This window comes from Accipiter gentilis, chromosome 2 (genome assembly GCF_929443795.1).
Source record: "Accipiter gentilis chromosome 2, bAccGen1.1, whole genome shotgun sequence".
NCBI lineage: Eukaryota > Metazoa > Chordata > Aves > Accipitriformes > Accipitridae > Astur > Astur gentilis.
Genome location: NC_064881.1, coordinates 40,598,718 through 40,616,779, shown reverse-complemented (window position 1 = coordinate 40,616,779; position 18,062 = coordinate 40,598,718). Strand labels below are relative to the sequence as shown.

At 36.1% G+C, this 18,062-nt stretch overlaps 1 protein-coding gene across 3 annotated transcripts in view; it reads left to right on the top strand.

Annotated features, from left to right (window-relative positions):
* TAF2 (TATA-box binding protein associated factor 2) overlaps nucleotides 1-18,062 on the top strand; it is a 65,255-nt gene that overhangs the window by 4,852 nt on the left and 42,341 nt on the right. For 2 of the 3 annotated variants that reach the window (XM_049824548.1, XM_049824557.1), the window contains exons 4-10: nucleotides 7,832-7,950; nucleotides 9,301-9,442; nucleotides 9,809-10,040; nucleotides 11,278-11,462; nucleotides 12,033-12,146; nucleotides 13,465-13,564; nucleotides 15,232-15,317. In XM_049824548.1, the coding sequence (XP_049680505.1) occupies nucleotides 7,832-7,950; nucleotides 9,301-9,442; nucleotides 9,809-10,040; nucleotides 11,278-11,462; nucleotides 12,033-12,146; nucleotides 13,465-13,564; nucleotides 15,232-15,317 (978 nt within the window). Of the gene's footprint in view, nucleotides 1-7,831; nucleotides 7,951-8,547; nucleotides 8,723-9,300; nucleotides 9,443-9,808; nucleotides 10,041-11,277; nucleotides 11,463-12,032; nucleotides 12,147-13,464; nucleotides 13,565-15,231; nucleotides 15,318-18,062 lie in introns of those variants that run through there. The other variant, XM_049824566.1, reaches the window with a different exon arrangement.

The following is an 18,062-nucleotide window of genomic DNA, read 5'->3' as shown; positions in this document are numbered from 1 at the left end:
CTTTATTCATCACTTATGCAAGAGTTTAAATAATTAAGTTTGCATATACAGTGTTCATTTGTATAGGACACTGAATTGGATATCAGAGTTCTGACTTTTTTTTGAGCTCTGATACTGAACCACTTGAGTCTATTAATTCTGTAAGTGCTGTCTGTTTTATGAGTTGATTTTGTTGTTGTTGTTGTTGTTCTTGTTGCTATTGCTCGGCAAGTCAAAAATTCAGAATCCTCATTCAGGGGATTCTAATTGTTCTGAAGAGCTAGAAAGTAAAGGTTTTGGTCTTTCCCAAGGAATCAAACTTTCATTATTTGTTATCATCATAGATGAGGGTATAAGTCCTAGTATGTTATCTAAACTCACTTTGAAATTTGAAAGGAAATGTTTCAAATTATTCACCATCTGATATTGAAGAGCAAGTTTAAAAACATGTAGCTTCCCACATGTTTTGGGGAAATAGTATGGGAAGAGACTGAGGTAAAAATCTTGTATCAGTTTGTTTTTCGGTAAGAGAAGCACCATGGGCAAACATTTTCACTAAGTATACTCTTTTGATTTTACTGGAACTTATGTTTGTGTTCTCACACCTTCTTTTGACTGGCTTAGTTGAATTTACAGTTTGCAGAATTGTTAAAGAGCTTCTAGTTAAAGTGCTATACATGTTTCATAGCAGGTGATATGAAATCACAGAGTCCTTTAGGTTAGAAAGGACCTATTTGAGATCACCCAGTCCAACTCCCCTGCTGAAGCAGGGTCAGCTAGAGCAGGTTGCACATGGCTGTGTTCAGTTGGGGTAGGTGTATCTCCAAGGATGGAAACTCTGCAATCTCTCTTGGCAACGTGCTCCAGTGTTTGATGACCCTCACAGTAGAAAAGCATTTTCTTGTATTCAGATGGAATTTCGTGTATTTTAACTTGGGTCCACTGACAGGACCAGAGGCAATGGGCACAAACTGAAACATGGGAGGTTCACTCTGTTTTCTACACTTTTTTACTGTGAGAGTGACTGAGCACTGGGACAATTTGCCCAGAAAGATTGTGGAGTCTCCATTCTTGGAGATACTCAAAGGCAGTCTAGACATGGTCCTGGGCAACTGGCTCTATGTGGCCCTGCTTGAGCAGAGGGGTTGGACCAGATGACATCCAGAGGTCCCTTCCAACCTCAACCATCCTGTGATTCTGTAATAACTGAATCCTGAATAACTTCTGGAAGATGTGAGAAAGGAGCAGCATTTAAAATTATCTGAGTGAGCACTCCATTATGTTAAGAAAGGGATCAGGAGAGGTAATTGTGTATCATTTTGTGGAGAAAGTTAATTTCTTTGTTTAGCATCCTAGTGGTATAGTGGAACATCATCCTTTTTTTTCATATTGTCCTGTTTAAGAGAGGTGAACAAAATTTGAGGACAATGCATGCAGAATGAAATACTGTCTCACACAGGGCTACAGTGGCCTGTGGTTTTCACTGCTGCAGGTTTTTACATTGCAGTATTAATAGAAAGTCTCTGTATTTCATAACTCCTGTGTTATTCATAGTTATGAAAGAGAGAGATCACCAAATATTCTTAAGGAAAAACTAGTATGTCTCTTTTCTGTATCTCAGAAGTCAAAGGCTACATGGGTTACAAAGTATTGGATGAGATGTGTATTTTTTCCATTGAAATACCTGGTCATAATTGTGTATTGAGCATGATGGTAGCTAGGTTTTGATTAAATACAGCATCTCTGCTCTTAAGGCAGGATTACAAACAGAAATGCTAGAAATCTAAAAACACTTGAATTAGTACCTCCCCCCAAAAAATTCGTCAGTGGGTTTCCTCTGCCCTTCTTTAAAAGAACTGCTTCTAGAAGCAGTAGTGGTTTGTAGTAGTCTTTACCTAGTCATCATCATCTCTTCCAAGTTCTTGTTTGTATGGCAAATTTAGTGATGATGTCCTTTGTACCCTTGCAGCTTAACTAGGTATATCAATTATTTTGAACAGGACACAGATCAGTCATCAGGTTTTGTTTCTAATGTTACAGGGATGGTTATCTTTTGCACAATTTTCTTCAGTAGTCTGTTGAACTAGTAAATCTGAAATGAAGATGGTTCTTAGCAACCTATTTATTTAAAATAATTTGGTTTATATCTTTACTCTTTCCTGTGGTGTGTAGCAAATAAAAAAATAAGTCCAAGTTTTAAGGTTTTATACACAACCATCCTCTTGCTTTTGATAATGCTTTCGGTTTTCTTAAATATTTATTTCTAAAAGAATACATAAAGTATGTAGAAAAAGTTTTTAATTTAATGGGCTCTTTCCTACCTTTTTTTATCAAAGTTAAAATATTTTAAAGACTTCTCACTCCCTCAGCTAGCAACAGAATTCAATTAAAAATGGAAACTTCCGTATTTAAAACCACTATAATTATTTATTTGGGAAGACTTGCTACAGCATCCCTGACTTAGGTTATGTTTGCTCGTATGAGGTGAAGGTCAAGTGAGGTGGTTAATTGCTGATGTTGTGCAAATTTTGGCATGCAAGAAAACATAGTTGACAGAGGGTTGAGAAAGTCAGGATTAAAGAGAGCTTTATGAAATACAAGCAGCGCCAGCTGAAGTTGTTTGCCTCATCTCTGCTATTTCTTGGGTGAGATCTGTCATATCAGCTTTTTGTGTTATGAATTTCAACATTCAACTTTTTTGGTTCAAGTAACACTTTTGGGTTTTATCATCTGTTGGTGCAAAAATCATTGATACGTGGTATCTGTCATTTCACATTTTCTGTGTTGCAGAATGTGAAGCAATTTTTTTTGGTCTTGTATATTGGCACTTCTGCTGAATGACAAAAAAAACCTCATTAAAAAGGTAACTAAAAATTGGTGAATTTTGTAGGAAATGTTAGAAACCTTTAATTGGTGGTGCATTTGATGTATTTGCCAGTTTATCCGTCAGTCCCAAACCATAATTTCAAGTAACAACTGAGACAACTTTTTAAAAATTTTATCTAGAAATAAAGTCAGTCTTCCATCTTGCAGTTTCCTCCTGAGGCTTCAGGACATCATAGCTTTTTCATATCGGAATAGATGGATGAATTGACATAATGCAGTCAATTTCTCCCTGACTGAGCAAACATCTAAACAGTGCTGTAAGGTGTAAAACAATTCAGATAGTTTTACCGTATGTACACAAGGTGGCAGAGAATCCCATTTTGCTCATACTTTTAAGGAAGAGTTTGAAATCTTGCAAAGACTGCAAATAGTGTTGGAGAATGTCTGTTTGCGTCTTGTTGTAGGGCTGCTGTTGTTGAGTGTTACAGCTGCCTCTGTCCTCCTCATCTTCCCTCTTTTCCTTGTAAATTGTTGCTTTCTCGATTCTGTCAATATAAGGGAAGTGGGATTTATTTTTCTGGGCTGTAGTACACAGAAATCCCACAGCTTATATTCTTACTGCTGAGACAACTGCTTGTATGTCAGCCTTTTTATGTTGAAATGGGCAAAGGAGATCTCCGTTTTCTTAATCCTAAGGGTAAGATTGAAAACTGTTAAATAGCCACAGCTAAAGTTTGGAGTTTTGATGCAGTGGTTTGATCTGTGATAAGTGAAGTTTGTGATGATCCTGCTGTTGCCTGGTTATGTGCTTCACGTGTTTGTGTGGTAACTGTGGTGCAGGGTTGAGAAGCTACTGCATTTCATTATTACTTCTTTGTAAAAGAAAGTATGTTTTTGTATAGCTAGCTGATGTGCGTGCACATGCTTTCCTGTGCATAGGTACTCTATTCAGTGTAATTTTAACCTTTAGCAGTGTATACCTGTTCATTCACTAGTTCACCTTTTTTTTTTTTTTTTTTTAAACTTGAAGCCTGTAGTTTTTAAACATTAAAAAATCTGAAGATATTTTGATATCCTCCAACTTCACTCTTGCTTTAGTTACAAGCAGCAGTAACCTGTGAGAGAGGGCAATATCGTAGCCTTCAGGGCATGTCTTGCAATATTCTTTCTTCTGAGAAGTCAGTGATCAAGCCTTTAGCCTATTCACAAAATAGAGAAATTACTGGTGGACTGAGCATGTGTTGTTTTGCTGCAATAAATTGCCTTTGTTTCCACTGGTATGATGCTCATCTAGTTGTAAATTCATGATAGACTTTATTAGAAATAAACAGAGGTGTAGAGAACTTTTGAAGAAAGAGATGGCAAAGCCCTTAACCTTGGGCAAGAATGAAAATTAGATTTTTCAGTGTGCCAAAGATTCAAATCGTTGCCTTATTAATAAATTACCTATATGTGTACATATGAGAAATATATATAAAAATATGCTGTATCATATATTTTGGGGTTGGACTCCAAACTGAAGTGCTAATTGTATCCAGGAAGCAAAGTAGAATAGTACATTAATTACTGCTAATGAAGAGTAATGAATTACATGTGGATCAAAGAACTTATTTTACCGAGTTGATCTTAAGTACTGCAGAAAGTAAGTGGTTTATAAACTATATTTGGGCTATGTAACAGTTAAGTAGCACCGCTGCAGCTAGTAGTGAGAGATGCTATGGAAAGTTGACATGGAGGTATTTGGAATCAATGAGTAGCTTTAAAAAAATAAGTCTCAGCAGGATTGCTTGTTTCCAGTCAGTCAACAAGCATGCACGTGGGCTGTAATTAACAGTGTTTTCGGTGAATTCTGATAATAGAATGTATGTCTACCAGGAACAAACATGAATGCATATTACTTTGTCATTGTCAATCTACATGTAGCATTTGGAAAATTTATCTTTGTTCCTTGGGCTGTAACTTTTGGCATATGCTCTGTTTTTGTTAAAATGGCCATATCCAGTTTATTGAGAATAGTTCAACCTATGAAAAAATTAATCCATGGTACTAAGCCTTTAATGGATTCCTTTTACAATGAATCACCCATTTGAGTTGGAACACTTCGCAAAAATAGAAATATCAGAATAGACTGTTTTCCATAAAATGTTAAGCCCTCTGGAATCTACCTTTCTTGCTATAAAATCATAACCTTTTCCTGTCTATGAACCTATTGATGTTTAAAATGTAACCACATGCTCATCACTATTGTCAAACTTGGAACAAATTCTCATTGATGTATTGGAAAGGGATCCCCTATCAGTAATAGTGAATTTTCAGGACCAGTTTAAAAACTTTGAGACTTTACAATCTAACAGAACATTGTTTTCTGTTGCTAGTTTCTTTAATCACTGAGATAGGTTTTAGTCATGCAGTCTTTTTTTAAAGATGTTATTCATTTGCCTTCCTAGGATGCCATTTGAAGACAGCTTAAAGCAACATTGGTTGGGGTGGTTAAGATCCCACTGACAGTCTCCCATGCCTCAATTAGTTGCACCTCTTTGACCACTCTATGTCAGATCAGGGAGCTAAAACCAACTGAAAGCTGTCTGAAAAAAAAAAAATATTTTTTTTTTCCATTTGGCACTTTCAGCTGCATCACCACAGGGTCAGCTGAACAGTAGTCTCCTTAATGAGTGAGGGAGTAGGAATGTGTGGCTGAGACTAGGAGACAGCACATCAGCTGGGGTTTAAGTTGGTTTGAATTGTTCTGGAACCATAGCTGAAGTTGTAGTATATTCCAGTGTAAAATTCAACCTTATGCTTTTAAAGCTTGTTGGCATCATATCCTATCTTTAGCTACAGTTCAGCTATGAAAAAGGAAAAAATGATTAAGACTTGGGATTTGGGTGTTTCTATGTTCATATGCTCCCATTTACTATTCACGTCCTATTTTCAGAAGCTTCCAAGCAAAGTAGACGAGTTTACTGCTCCTAACATTCTCAGTCTTGGTAGTGGTGCCAGGGAATTTGTGCACTATTATTGCCAAAGATGAAGAACTGCATGAAAATATGTTCTCAATATATTTCAGTGTTTTAGCAAAGTTTTTTAGATGTGGAAGGCTAGGAATATAAGCATGGTGTTTGACATACCTAGACTTATAGGATGGTGCTGGCATGGTTAATTACCCTTCATTCTTCCAAGAAAGGTACTGTAATTTGGGTTGAATGCTGTTTTCTCTGTGGGTGGTGAATAGAGAATGGTTAGATGAAAGTAAAATCCTGAAATGAGGTCATGTCTGCTTTGTGTGGACTTCAGATTCCATGGAAGAGTGGAGTCTGCAGCCAAAAGTTAATTTACTCCATTGTGGTGTGGTAATCCTGCACCTGGGTCGGGGCAACCACCAGTATCAATACAGACTGGCAGATGAAGGGATTGAGAGCAGCCCTGCCAAGAAGGACTTAGGGGTACTGGTGGATGAAAAGCTGGACATGAGCCGGCAATGTGCGCTTGCAAAAACCAGGACAGCAGCCCAGAAAGCCAACCGTATCCTGGGCTGTGTCAAAAGCAGCATGGCCAGCAGGTCGAGGGAGGTGATTCTGCCCCTCTGCTCTGGCGAGACCCCACCTGGAGTACTGCGTCCAGCTCTGGGGTCCTTGGCACAGGAAAGACATGGACCTGTTGGAGCGGGTCCAGAGGAGGGCCACAAAAATGATCAGAAGGCACGGAACACCTCTCCTATGAAGAAAGGCTGAGAGAGTTGGTATTCTTTGGCCTCGAGAAGAGAAGGCTTCAGGGAGACCTTATTGTGGCTTTCCAGTACCTAAAGGGGGTACTTATAAGAAAGATGGAGACAGACTTTTTAGTAGGGCCTGTTGTGATAAGACAAGGGGAATGGTTTTAAACTACAAGAGGGTAGGTTCAGACTAGATATGAGGAAGACATTTTTTACAGTGAGGGTGGTGAAACACTGGAACAGGTTGCCCCGAGAGGTGGTAGATGCCCCATCCCTGGAAACGTTCGAGGTCAGGTTGGATGGGGCTCTGAGCAGCCTGATCTAGTTGAAGGTGTCCATGCTCATTGCAGGGGGGGTTGGACTAGACGACCTTTAAAGGTCTCTTCCAATGCAAACTATTCTATGATTCTACAGTAGCTTTATGCTTGATTGTGGCTCTGCCCCCACAGTGGTTGGTTTCATCAGTGGTACCTAAATTCTGCAAAAAAAGGTGGTAAGTATTTCAAACACTTTCTCTTCAGGTATAGAGTTGTGCAAGCTTTTGAAGAAATCTGTGTACTAGAGGATTAGAATTAAGAAAAGTTTTGCTCCCATGTTTTGCACAGTTTAAAAATCCATTTTGAAAGAGTATAAAAGCTATCGCATAAAGATGCAAAAGCAGGGTTATTTTTGGACTTGACTGGTCATCAAACACATTAAATAGTAAGAAGATAGCATCCTGCTCATAATCACTTTAGCAGTGGACATATGCATGTTCCTGCTCATTTCAGTAGGAAACAGTTAATCTAACTCATAACTGAAGTAATGGCTCGTAACTGAAGTAATGGTATGACTTTGGAATGAAATGTGCAGTCAATTAGCAGCTAATATATAGTAGCTTAAACAGCTCAAACCTGATTACAAAAATTTGTGTCTGCATCTTAAATAAACCAATTGTGGTAACACTTTAAAAAAAAAAAATTGTTTCTAGGGACTGAAAAGTATAATATATATTTCATTGTGTGTGTATTAAGGCGAGAACTCTAGCATCTAATATTTTATGTGATATTTACAAGTGCCTAAAATAAAACTATTCCTATCCATCAGGCTAAGAGGGGGGAAAATACCATACCACTTTTGTAAGAGCCTAGTTTGAAGTTCTGGGTTTTGAAATCTCATCTTTACTCCTCCTTTTTCCCTCCACCCCTTTAAAAACAAAACAAAATACTTGGTTGAACAGGTACCATGAATTTCAGTATAGAAATCATATAACTTCTGAGGTTGTTTTTTGTAGTTCAGCATGTACTTTAAGAATTAACTGGGTATTTCTGACAGGAGGAATCTCAACTATTTTTCCAATGCCTATGCTGCCGCAGTCAGTGCTGTGGACCCAGATGCTGGAAATGGAGAACTCTGCATTAAGGTTCCCTCGGAGCTGTGGAAACATGTTGATGGTAAAGAGATGACACTGAAAGCTTAATTTAAGATGCCACAGAGTTGTTAGCTATGAGTTTGCATAGAAAGATAGTACACTTAAATAAATAGAAGTAGCATTGCATTATTTTGTGAAATGATGGTTACTGTTTCCTTTTTCCTCACCAATATCTTTCCAGGTGAAGTCTGAAAAATACCTTCACACTTCTTGGTAATACGGAGAAGTGGTTGCAAGGTTTCCTAACACTCCTTACAAACGAACTCTTGAGTAGTCATGAACCCAGAAGTATACATGACGAAGTGGGTGTAATGGAGTATATTGGGTGCTAAATTGTAACTTTGACGCTGCTTACAATATATATGATCCAACAAAGAAAATCATTGACAAGGATATATCTATATACATCTCTTTTTTAAAGAGCTGTATTATTTTTTTCCCATCTCACTTTGAAGAATGGTCATTATAAAATTGCTTTGGTAGTGAAAAGTAGACTACTTTGTAACTAGTGTACTAGGTTGTAGAGCAAGTAACTTAATAAATCACTCTCCAGTATTGATGACTTTCTTGCATGGATGTTATTAGTTTCTTGTATTATTTTCTTACATGGTTTTTTCAGTTTTTCCCGTGGATTTGAGAGACCTGTGAGAGAATAATAACAACTGTATCATGAAGCTGGCTCATGCAGTATTGTCAGATACACCTTAACGGGAAAGACACTTTTGTTTATTTTAATTTTTGTTTAAGTTCCTGTTGTCTTACTTGCAAGCCTAGAAGGGAAAATATTCAAACAGGTATACTTTTTTCTTTTCAAAGTTTGAATGCCAAAATATGGTGAGACTTGTTGGATAAATTTCGCCATATGCTTGAACTTCTTTTTTTGCCAGTCTATTCATAGGTGAGATTTCTGTGAAACTAAACCAAAGCAAAGACACTGAAATTACAGGAAAAGCTTTAACTATAATAAGAGGTTTTAAGAAACTGCAAATGACAATAACATGTCTTTTAAGAATGTGCCTGATACATGCGGTTTTTGTAGAAAATTATTTCAGCAAGGCACAAAGGAGACCATGGTTAGGGTACAATCAGTGTATAAAAATTATTTACTACTGGGCAGTAGGAGGATGAAATGTAACTCCAGTTGCAGTTTTTATTCATTAATAAAGATTCTTATAAATTCACATCCTGTAACTTAAGAGGTCTCAGGTTTTTAAGTTTGTGAGCTGTGCTTTGTAAGTGGACCTAGAGGCCCATGAAAATGAAGTAAACACATAATCTTGAAAGACCAAGAGTCCAAAACTGAATGATTATTCTGAAATAATTTTCATGTAAGTTGTATATATTTACTCCAATTTTGGTCTTGGTGCTGCAGAGTTAAAAGTCCTGAAGGTGCATATAAACTTTTCTCTGGACCAGCCAAAAGGAGGCCTTCATTTTGTGGTACCCAACATGGAGGGCAGCATGGCAGAAAGAGGGGCTCATGTCTTTTCGTGTGGTTATCAAAATTCTACAAGGTAAGAAAACTGTCTTTGAATGTTAGACTGTATTTCCTATTTAATCTCAAACTGTAGGAAATACAGATAGTTTCTTTGAATTCTTACAGGTTTGAAAAATTCTAAAACTTAGTTTGCGCTTGAAATGAGTTTACAGATGTGAAGTAGCATCTAATGATTAGTAATTAGGATTTCTAGTCTTTATAACTCAGCAGGAGGTAACAGCAAAGAAACTTGTAGTGCTTTATAAAAATTAATATATAGTAGAAGTCAGTGTGTCAGCATTCAAAGTATTTAAGAATGTAGTTTGGAACTTGAGAGAAAAATCATCTGTGAAAAAGAGATTATAATTGTTAACCATTTTTCCCCCAATCCTAATTTCCCTAGATTTTGGTTTCCTTGTGTTGATTCATATTCTGAGTTGTGTACCTGGAAACTTGAGTATACTGTAGATGCTGCAATGGTGGCTGTTTCAAACGGAGATTTGGTGGAAACTGTATATACCCACGATATGAGAAAGAAGACTTTTCATTACATGCTGACTATTCCAACTGCAGCTTCTAACATCTCCTTGGCAATAGGACCTTTTGAAATACTTGTTGATCCATACATGCATGAGGTAATAATCTTCGGAGAGGCCTCCTTTTTTTTTTTTTTTTTTGTAAAGAATTATGATATTATGTTGCAACCAGTATATATTGGTCAAATATGGGTGTGTCTAGATACAACCTCCATTAGTACACTTATATGATAAAATTTCCCTAGTAATGCCTATATTTAAATTTATCTCCAAAGTAAAGCCTTTGAATGAGCAGTAATTCCATTTATGCCTGAATTTATGGGGCTAATTTAGTTGGAGTTAGTGAAAGCATATTTCTCAAAATCGCTTTAAACCCATACTGTTACTTGTAGTAGATGAAAATTATTGCTACACAATTGAGTAGTCTTCTGAACTAAATTTGACATTGAGTTTTCATTCTTAACAGATTGTTGTTATAATGTTGAAGTACACCAGTTTATATTCACATCTGTAGTTTCAGGTTGGGTGAGGATGGACTTGGCAGGCAGGTTAAGTTACCAGTTTAGCATAAAGACTGGCCTGTATATTCTTCTTTTGAAAGCAGGATAGGAAAATAGTGGGAAATAGCTATGTTTCACTTGATCCAAAGGCAAACATCAGATTTTAGTCCTCAGCAATGGTATTCTGTTGACTTTTACTGCGGGGGACATATTCACTTGTGGAAGATAATAGCTGTTAAAAAAAAAAAAATCAGATGTTGATATTTGAAAAACCCAAACTGATTAATTTCTGTAAAGTTTGACTTCTATAGAGCTAACTTGAAGTTATATATCATTCTGAAGTTGGTTCCTGTGTCACTGCTGAAGTCAATGTCGTGGGCTGCATCATAATTTTGTAGAAAAAACATTAATATTAAGGGTTACTTGTAGATTTAGCTGTAACAAGTCTTCTAAACAGTAGCACTGCTTGACTGATTTGAAAACAGCTAATTCTTTACTGCGTAAAACAAAAATATTATCTTCAAAAGATATTGGATTGCAAAATCAAAGAAAAATGTCATGTGTTTTTAAATGATAGACATCACTAGGTAGACATTGTTATTGTGCATTGCCTGCTAAAAACTATTTTCCTGTTGTTGTTCTCGCAATTAAGATGGACATCCTTGTGCACTTTTCTGCCATGATAGTCATTATCACAGCTTGAAAATGTTTTTTTTTTGTTAAATTTACAGCAGCTATATTTTTGTTGTGTTGGGGTGGGGGTTTTTTTATGTAATATACTTGATATTTATGGTTTAAATATATTTGTCAGTCTTGTACCAAATTTTCCTTTGTAGGTGACTCACTTCTGCTTACCACAACTTCTCCCATTGCTCAAACATACCACGTCATACCTTCATGAGGTGTTTGAATTTTATGAGGAGATTCTTACCTGCCGCTATCCGTACTCCTGTTTCAAGACTGTTTTTATAGATGAAGCTTATGTTGAAGTAGCTGCTTATGCATCCATGAGTATTTTCAGGTTAGTATTTGAGAAAATTGCACCTTCTAAATCCATAGGCCTAGAAGCTCTAGATCCAAGACTATTGAGAAATACATGAAGCTCTTAATATTTTTGTAGCCTGAGCTTTGGGCTCTCTAGTTTGAAAAGGCTGGCTTTTGTTGACATTACAGGCTTTTAACACCATTTCCAATTTTATCTGTTATAAAGATGTTAGATTTGTATCTTCTTTAAGAAAAAATTGGCAGTGGTTTTCTTACTGCATTAGAAACACCATGCATGAAGTATTTTAAGATCAAATAAAGTGCAGAAGTTTGATTATGTTTTATTTTTCTTCAGCTGGGATAGGGTACCAGGAATCCAAAAGAGTTTCACCAGCTAAACCAGACTACTTTGGCTCTACACAGAGAGCTGTGTATGGATGATAATAGTAGCAGATCTGCCTGGACTAAGGCTATTAAAAAAGAATATGTTACTATCTTATTGCAAAACCAGTGAAAGAATTATTTTGTTTGGGCTTTTAAAGCAAGGCCCTTATTTTCTTTGGAGCTGATGCTCATATTGTGTTATTTTCTTTTCATGGGGGTCCAGCACAAATCTCTTACACAGCGCAATGATTATAGATGAAACTCCACTGACAAGGAGGTGCTTAGCACAGGCCCTGGCCCAGCAGTTCTTTGGATGCTTTATATCCAGAATGTCCTGGTAAGTATTTTACCATTGTACTCTCTAGAAAAAGGGGAAAATCTAGGAAAACTCAAATTTTAATTTGCAAGTTGCATTTTTATCAGAATAAGTGAAACAGTTACTGTAGAAGAAAGAAGAAAAAAAACCAACAAAAAGGAAAAATAAATAAAACCAGCTCAATAAGTAAAAATGCGTGAGTATTTTTGTTTGTTTGTTTGAAGGGAGAATGTGAGATATAAAGGTTCCGAAGGCTGTAGAGATTGAACATGTCTTCTCTTAGAAATCATTGCTACTGAATGTTGTAGTGTGCTTTGGGATCTGGAAGTTTTAGAAGGGAGACTCTTTTGTATCATCAGTAAATTTTTGTCAGATATTTTGGATGAAGAAGTGTAGCCTGTGTAGGAAGTACTTGTGGAGCACAGGACTAATAAATTACGAAGAAGTTCAGGGAGAGGAATGCAGAAATTAGTGTTAAATGGGCAAATTCGTTGGGATGGTAAGCTGCTTATAACTCCATCTCTCAGCATATCTCCCCCAACTGGCTCTTGCAGTTCTGATAAGTATTTATTTTAAATCCTTTTGCATGCACTTTATGTATCAGGGGCAAGGAGCCCATGACTTTTGTCATGGCAAAAGTGTATGTCCCAGAGTACCCTTGGCTTAAAAAAAAAAAGAAATCAACATTTTTTTAAATTGATGTTTGTACTATTTTAATTTCTCTTGCTCTTTTCCTTATTTCTAGCCTATTTCCATGGTGAAGACAATTTTTTCTTCCCTCATAATGACTCCCTCTTTTTATGTCTTATTCACTTCATCATACCCTGTATGTCATTCTTATGTATAGAATTCTAGTTCATGATCATTTTGTAGTTTATGTCCATGTTTATCTCTCTTAGAACATAACTCTCAGAAGAGGTGTTTAAATGGCTGTCCACCAAATTGTGAGATAGGTATTTTGTCAACTTGCTGTCTAAATCTTCTGCATTGCATTGGGATGTTTATCAAGAAATTAAGATCCTATAGATTAGCAGGTTTTTTTAACTTTAGTGTCCGTTTCCACTGTTTTTTGTTACTGTTTCAGCTAAAAGTTTGGGTTTATATTTTAATCTGGGCTTCTGTGGTAAAAGTTCAGTTTTCACTGGCTTTTCAGTTTCATCTGTCCCATCCAGGTGCCAAGTCACATACATAAATTGTTTCACAGCTCATCAGACTCCTATTGACTAAGAGAAGTTATATAACCTGCTGAAATTTGTGGCTATTTTGAGCTGGTTAAAAATACCATCCCTTACAAAATACCTTCTGAAGTGATATAATTCATGCTTCTTTCTTATTATAGGTCAGATGAATGGGTGCTAAAGGGAATCTCTGGTTATATTTATGGTCTTTGGATGAAAAAAACCTTTGGTGTTAATGAGTATCGCCACTGGATTAAACAGGTAACAACATAATAGTAGTATTTTCTACTTCTTTCAGACATTTTGCATCAAAGAAGATGCAATATAAAACCAGAATATAATATAGTTTTGCATTGCAATCTAAAGAAATGCTTTAGATTTAGATTTAGAGACAAAACTTAGAGCTGAAATATTTTTACCACTTGCTGCAAGGAAAAACACCAAACATACTAACCAAAATATGTTTCTGTGACTACCTTATGAATAATAATATTCATTGTCTCTCTGTGCAATTAATTTTCCTCTTTTTGTTTGGGCTTTTGCACAAAACCAGAAAGAAAAAGTAAAAAAAAGATTGTACATTTCTAACACTTAGAGTAGAATATGGGATTCATAAGGAGATATATTTGGTGAATTTGTTGTACTGTGATGGCTGTCTGTATAGCTCAGAAGGGCTCCAGTGTTAGCATGGATCAATAGTAGATCAGGTACCTTTTAGTATCGTTTAAGTACTAAATTGAAATAATGAAACAGTAAAAAATCCCTGTTGAAGGGATTTCTTTTCTTGGAAAAGAAATTTCTATCTATACCTTACATTTCCAGATGTAATGCTCTGAGATAGGCACTTTCTAGTGATAGCAGTTGTGACTCCTCATTCTTTGCCAGTAACATTCATTCACAGAAAGGTATATATCTTCTTCCTTTCATCACATTATCTTATTCTTCCTATTCTAAAAACTAGATTCCTAACCCCAAGGGCTCCCATGTACATGGCTTAGTCACATGGAGACGCAATACCATATCCTTACCTGCCTAATGTACATTCAGCTCACCAGTCGTGTGCTGTCTGTGCTAAAGGTGGAAGTGCTATAGAGAACAGCAGAACTGGATGAAGGTCTGTATTGAGAGTTCACTGCTCCGTGCATGGATATTAGTTGCTCATATTCTTCCCTATGAGTTAGCCAAGTGCTTCCACATAGAACTAAGAGGTGCTACTGTCACCACCTCCAGTTCTGTCCTTACTGCTTTAAATGTATTATCAATATATGAAAATGTGTAAGTTGGTATGAATCAATAAATTTCAGTACATATCAACACTTGGAAATTCCTTGACTAACACTAGGTTGCAGGCAGACATCGCTTCACTCTCCCTATGCTCAAGCTGATCTGATTTGATTCAGAAGCTATGTTGACTGTTGGGTGATAGTAAGCCCATGCAAACATCCTGCCTTGAAGTGTGCTTGTTAACATGGGCACAGCACCACACATATTCAAAGTCATGTTCGAGTTCAGAGCCAGCTTCTTTCTGGCTTAGGTGCAGGTCAAGGTGAGCTTCTGTATGCTGCAGTCTACTGTGTAGGTATACCCAGTATTACTTTCCACTGCAAGGAAATGGTAATCACCTTCATTTCATTTGGTCAGAGACAACTTACTTATTGAACAATAATACTCTTTAGATATATTGTAGTTAAATATTGTCTGGGTTGACCCACAATCCAGGGCCAGAACAAGTATTAACTGCTAATGTCTACTGGTTTATTATTGTTTGACATGCTGAGGAACATCCCTGATTTTAAAATGCTCTTTGCATTTGTAAACAAGTTTAATTAGGATGTATGGCTTGAAAATGATATGAAAAGCTTTCCTGTCTTTAAATAATTTCTCTACTTTTCAAAATTGTGCTTTCTTACGTATGTTGTACTTTTTAGGAGTTAGATCAAATAGTGGCATATGAACTGAAGACTGGTGGAGTTTTACTGCATCCAATATTCGGAGGAGGAAAAGAGAAAGACAAGTATGTTTATTTAAGCCACAAATCATTACAGTGTATGTTTTTATGGGGCCATTAATATATGCCCTGAGTGTGTTGTATAGCACAAGGCCGAAGGCTGAAGATCTTCAGCTGCCCAAGGCTTGTATTACCAGTCTCATAAAGTACATCTTGAGTATATTTGTATCACTGTGGGTTTTTTCTTTTGCTTTAAATCTTGAATGTAATTAAGTATAATGACTGTTTTTAATGCTGTTATGAAACTACTTTTTAGTAAAAGGATGAGAGAGAATATGGAGCCAGAATTTTGACCTGAGCTATTTCTGGAGTGGTTAGTAATCTTTAGGCTTCTTACGGTATTTTTTCTTTCCATTCTCAGTTACCACCTTGCAATCTTATGCTGAGATTTCTTAATCAGTTGGGAAAAAAAAGTATTAGATCAGTCATCTGTGAAGTACCATTGGTAACTGTGGACTGGCTCAGTTTGTATTTTCCCAATAACTGTAGCTTTAGTACCACTAGCTTAGGAGTTTTCCCCTTACCTCTTTTGTGATAATCCTGTACTACTTGCTGAGTAGTGCTAACCACTGGAGGTAGAAAAGTATTACTAGAAGTCAGATCAGTAAGTTGGTCCAGGTTTCAATGACAACTTTTTGCTGGGTTTTCTTTCCTTGGCTAAATTAATCTAGTTACGACACAGCCTCATAAACACTTGCTCTTTGGAAACTCATGAGCAGCACGTGCAAAACTGTGAGGTTAAGCATGTGCAGGTGGAGTGGGAGAATATGTGAATTTAAGTCTTTACTGCAGCAGAAGCCCCTGTATTATGAAAATAAAACCAAAATTGTCTGCAGCAGTGGTTTTTTTGCATTTCAGTGCATGCAAATCCCAATTTTGTTCTTTTAATATTAAAACTCTGGATTTAGAACTGAGTGAAGTATACAAATAACCCATTTAAAATTTGAATAGTGATCTTTTTTTGAGAGATTGAAAAGAAGAAAGTGTTTTCTGAAATCAGGAATAGGACATATTGGCTAGTTTCCCAGCCAGGTGAATCCTCAACAGCTACTGTGTTTTCTGGCTGTTGACGATCACAGATGCAGCTTGTGTATGTGTATGCATGCCAAGCTGTTACCGAGTTTTGCTTGTCTCCTCATGATAGATTTTTGATTTGGTTCACTGTCCTTTCAAGTAGTGAAGCAGACCAAGTACCTAGATGCTTTTGTTACATATACCTCTGAAAAGCAAGTTACAGCTAGCAGCAGTCATTTTAGGGCATGATGTTGGTGATGATGTCTTTTTTTTTAAGGTAAATTTGGGGTACTGAATTAGGTCTTGGCAGACTTTTTTAATTGGCAGCATTACAATTTGGCAACATGTTCCCTTATACAGAGAAACTAAATTCACATTAGTAGGATCAGATGACACTAGAGAAAAAGGGCACATGTTTAAAAAAGGAAGTTCACTAAAACAAAAGTCTCTCTGTAACTGCTAATTTTATTAGTTTTATTGTATTTATTCTAGAATTGGACACAAATAATTGACAAAATCCTGTTCTAATGCTCTTAAATGTATGTTTCCTCTATGTTATGTATGATGTTAGATGTTAGACACTCTGTGTTTCTACAGCTATTTTGCTACTTCATTGTATTACATCTTGTTAATAATAATCATAACATCACTTAAATATAAATTACAACTTGCTGTTTCTTGTAGATTGCAAAGATCCCTTGTATGTAAATTATGTACATTTTCCTGAGTCTGGGAAATGATTTGTAACTAGGGCAGGTATTTTCATAATGATGTCTAGAACATTTCTTTGCATATATTTTTTGCATTTCTTTATTCTGGTTGTTATGATATGGTTTTCTGCCAAACATATTTGTGTTACAGCAGTCCCAATTAATAATAATATGAAGAAAAAATTAGATTCATTAATAATCTTATTTTGGAACTACATTAGAAATAGAATATTGAAAGAAATCATTGGGGAAAAAAAGACTTCTTTCAGACACATGAATTAATTTCTGTGCAAAATACAGGTCTCTCAGATTCTTCCTGTTTATGTCTGGTGAAACACAAGCGCTGATCTCCAGAGCACTTATTTTAAAAGAAAAAAGTCCCAGAGCTTGGGAAAATGAAAGAAAGGAAACTGCAGGTTAACTGTTGTATGGATGAAGGCTTCAAAACAAAGCTTCATGTGTTACATTTTCATTTTGTATTGTCCCCTCTCAGATTTTAGTTCTCTTCAGTCTTTGATTGTGCTGGTACCACCCTGTTGTAAGAATTAAAAACCTCAAGAAATTTATATAGATATATTTCAAATGGAGGAAGCGTATTGACAGGTTTACATTGAATGACTGGAGTGTGTTTGAGAGTATATCCATTATAAATTTCCATGGAAGAGCTAGTTCACTTTTCACTTTGATAAAGGTTTTAGGTCCATATTGCTAATCTTAATTCTCATTTGGTGCCAATTCAATAAAAGTTTTAGAAGTATAATGATTGAAGAAAAATATAATCAGAACAAATGTATTAATATGGAATGAACTAGAGAATGTAACTATCAAATGCAAACTTGTCTCAGTTTTGATTTCCAGTTAAATAATGTAACCAGTACCAAAATCAATCAACACTTAGTAAATTTATGGCCAAGAATGTGTGTCCTGACTTGGTTGTATTTTTCAAGAAAAGAATTTTACCAAAGTCAATCAACTGTATAATTTGAAGCTGCATAAACAGTTTTTATACTGAGACCAAATTATTATA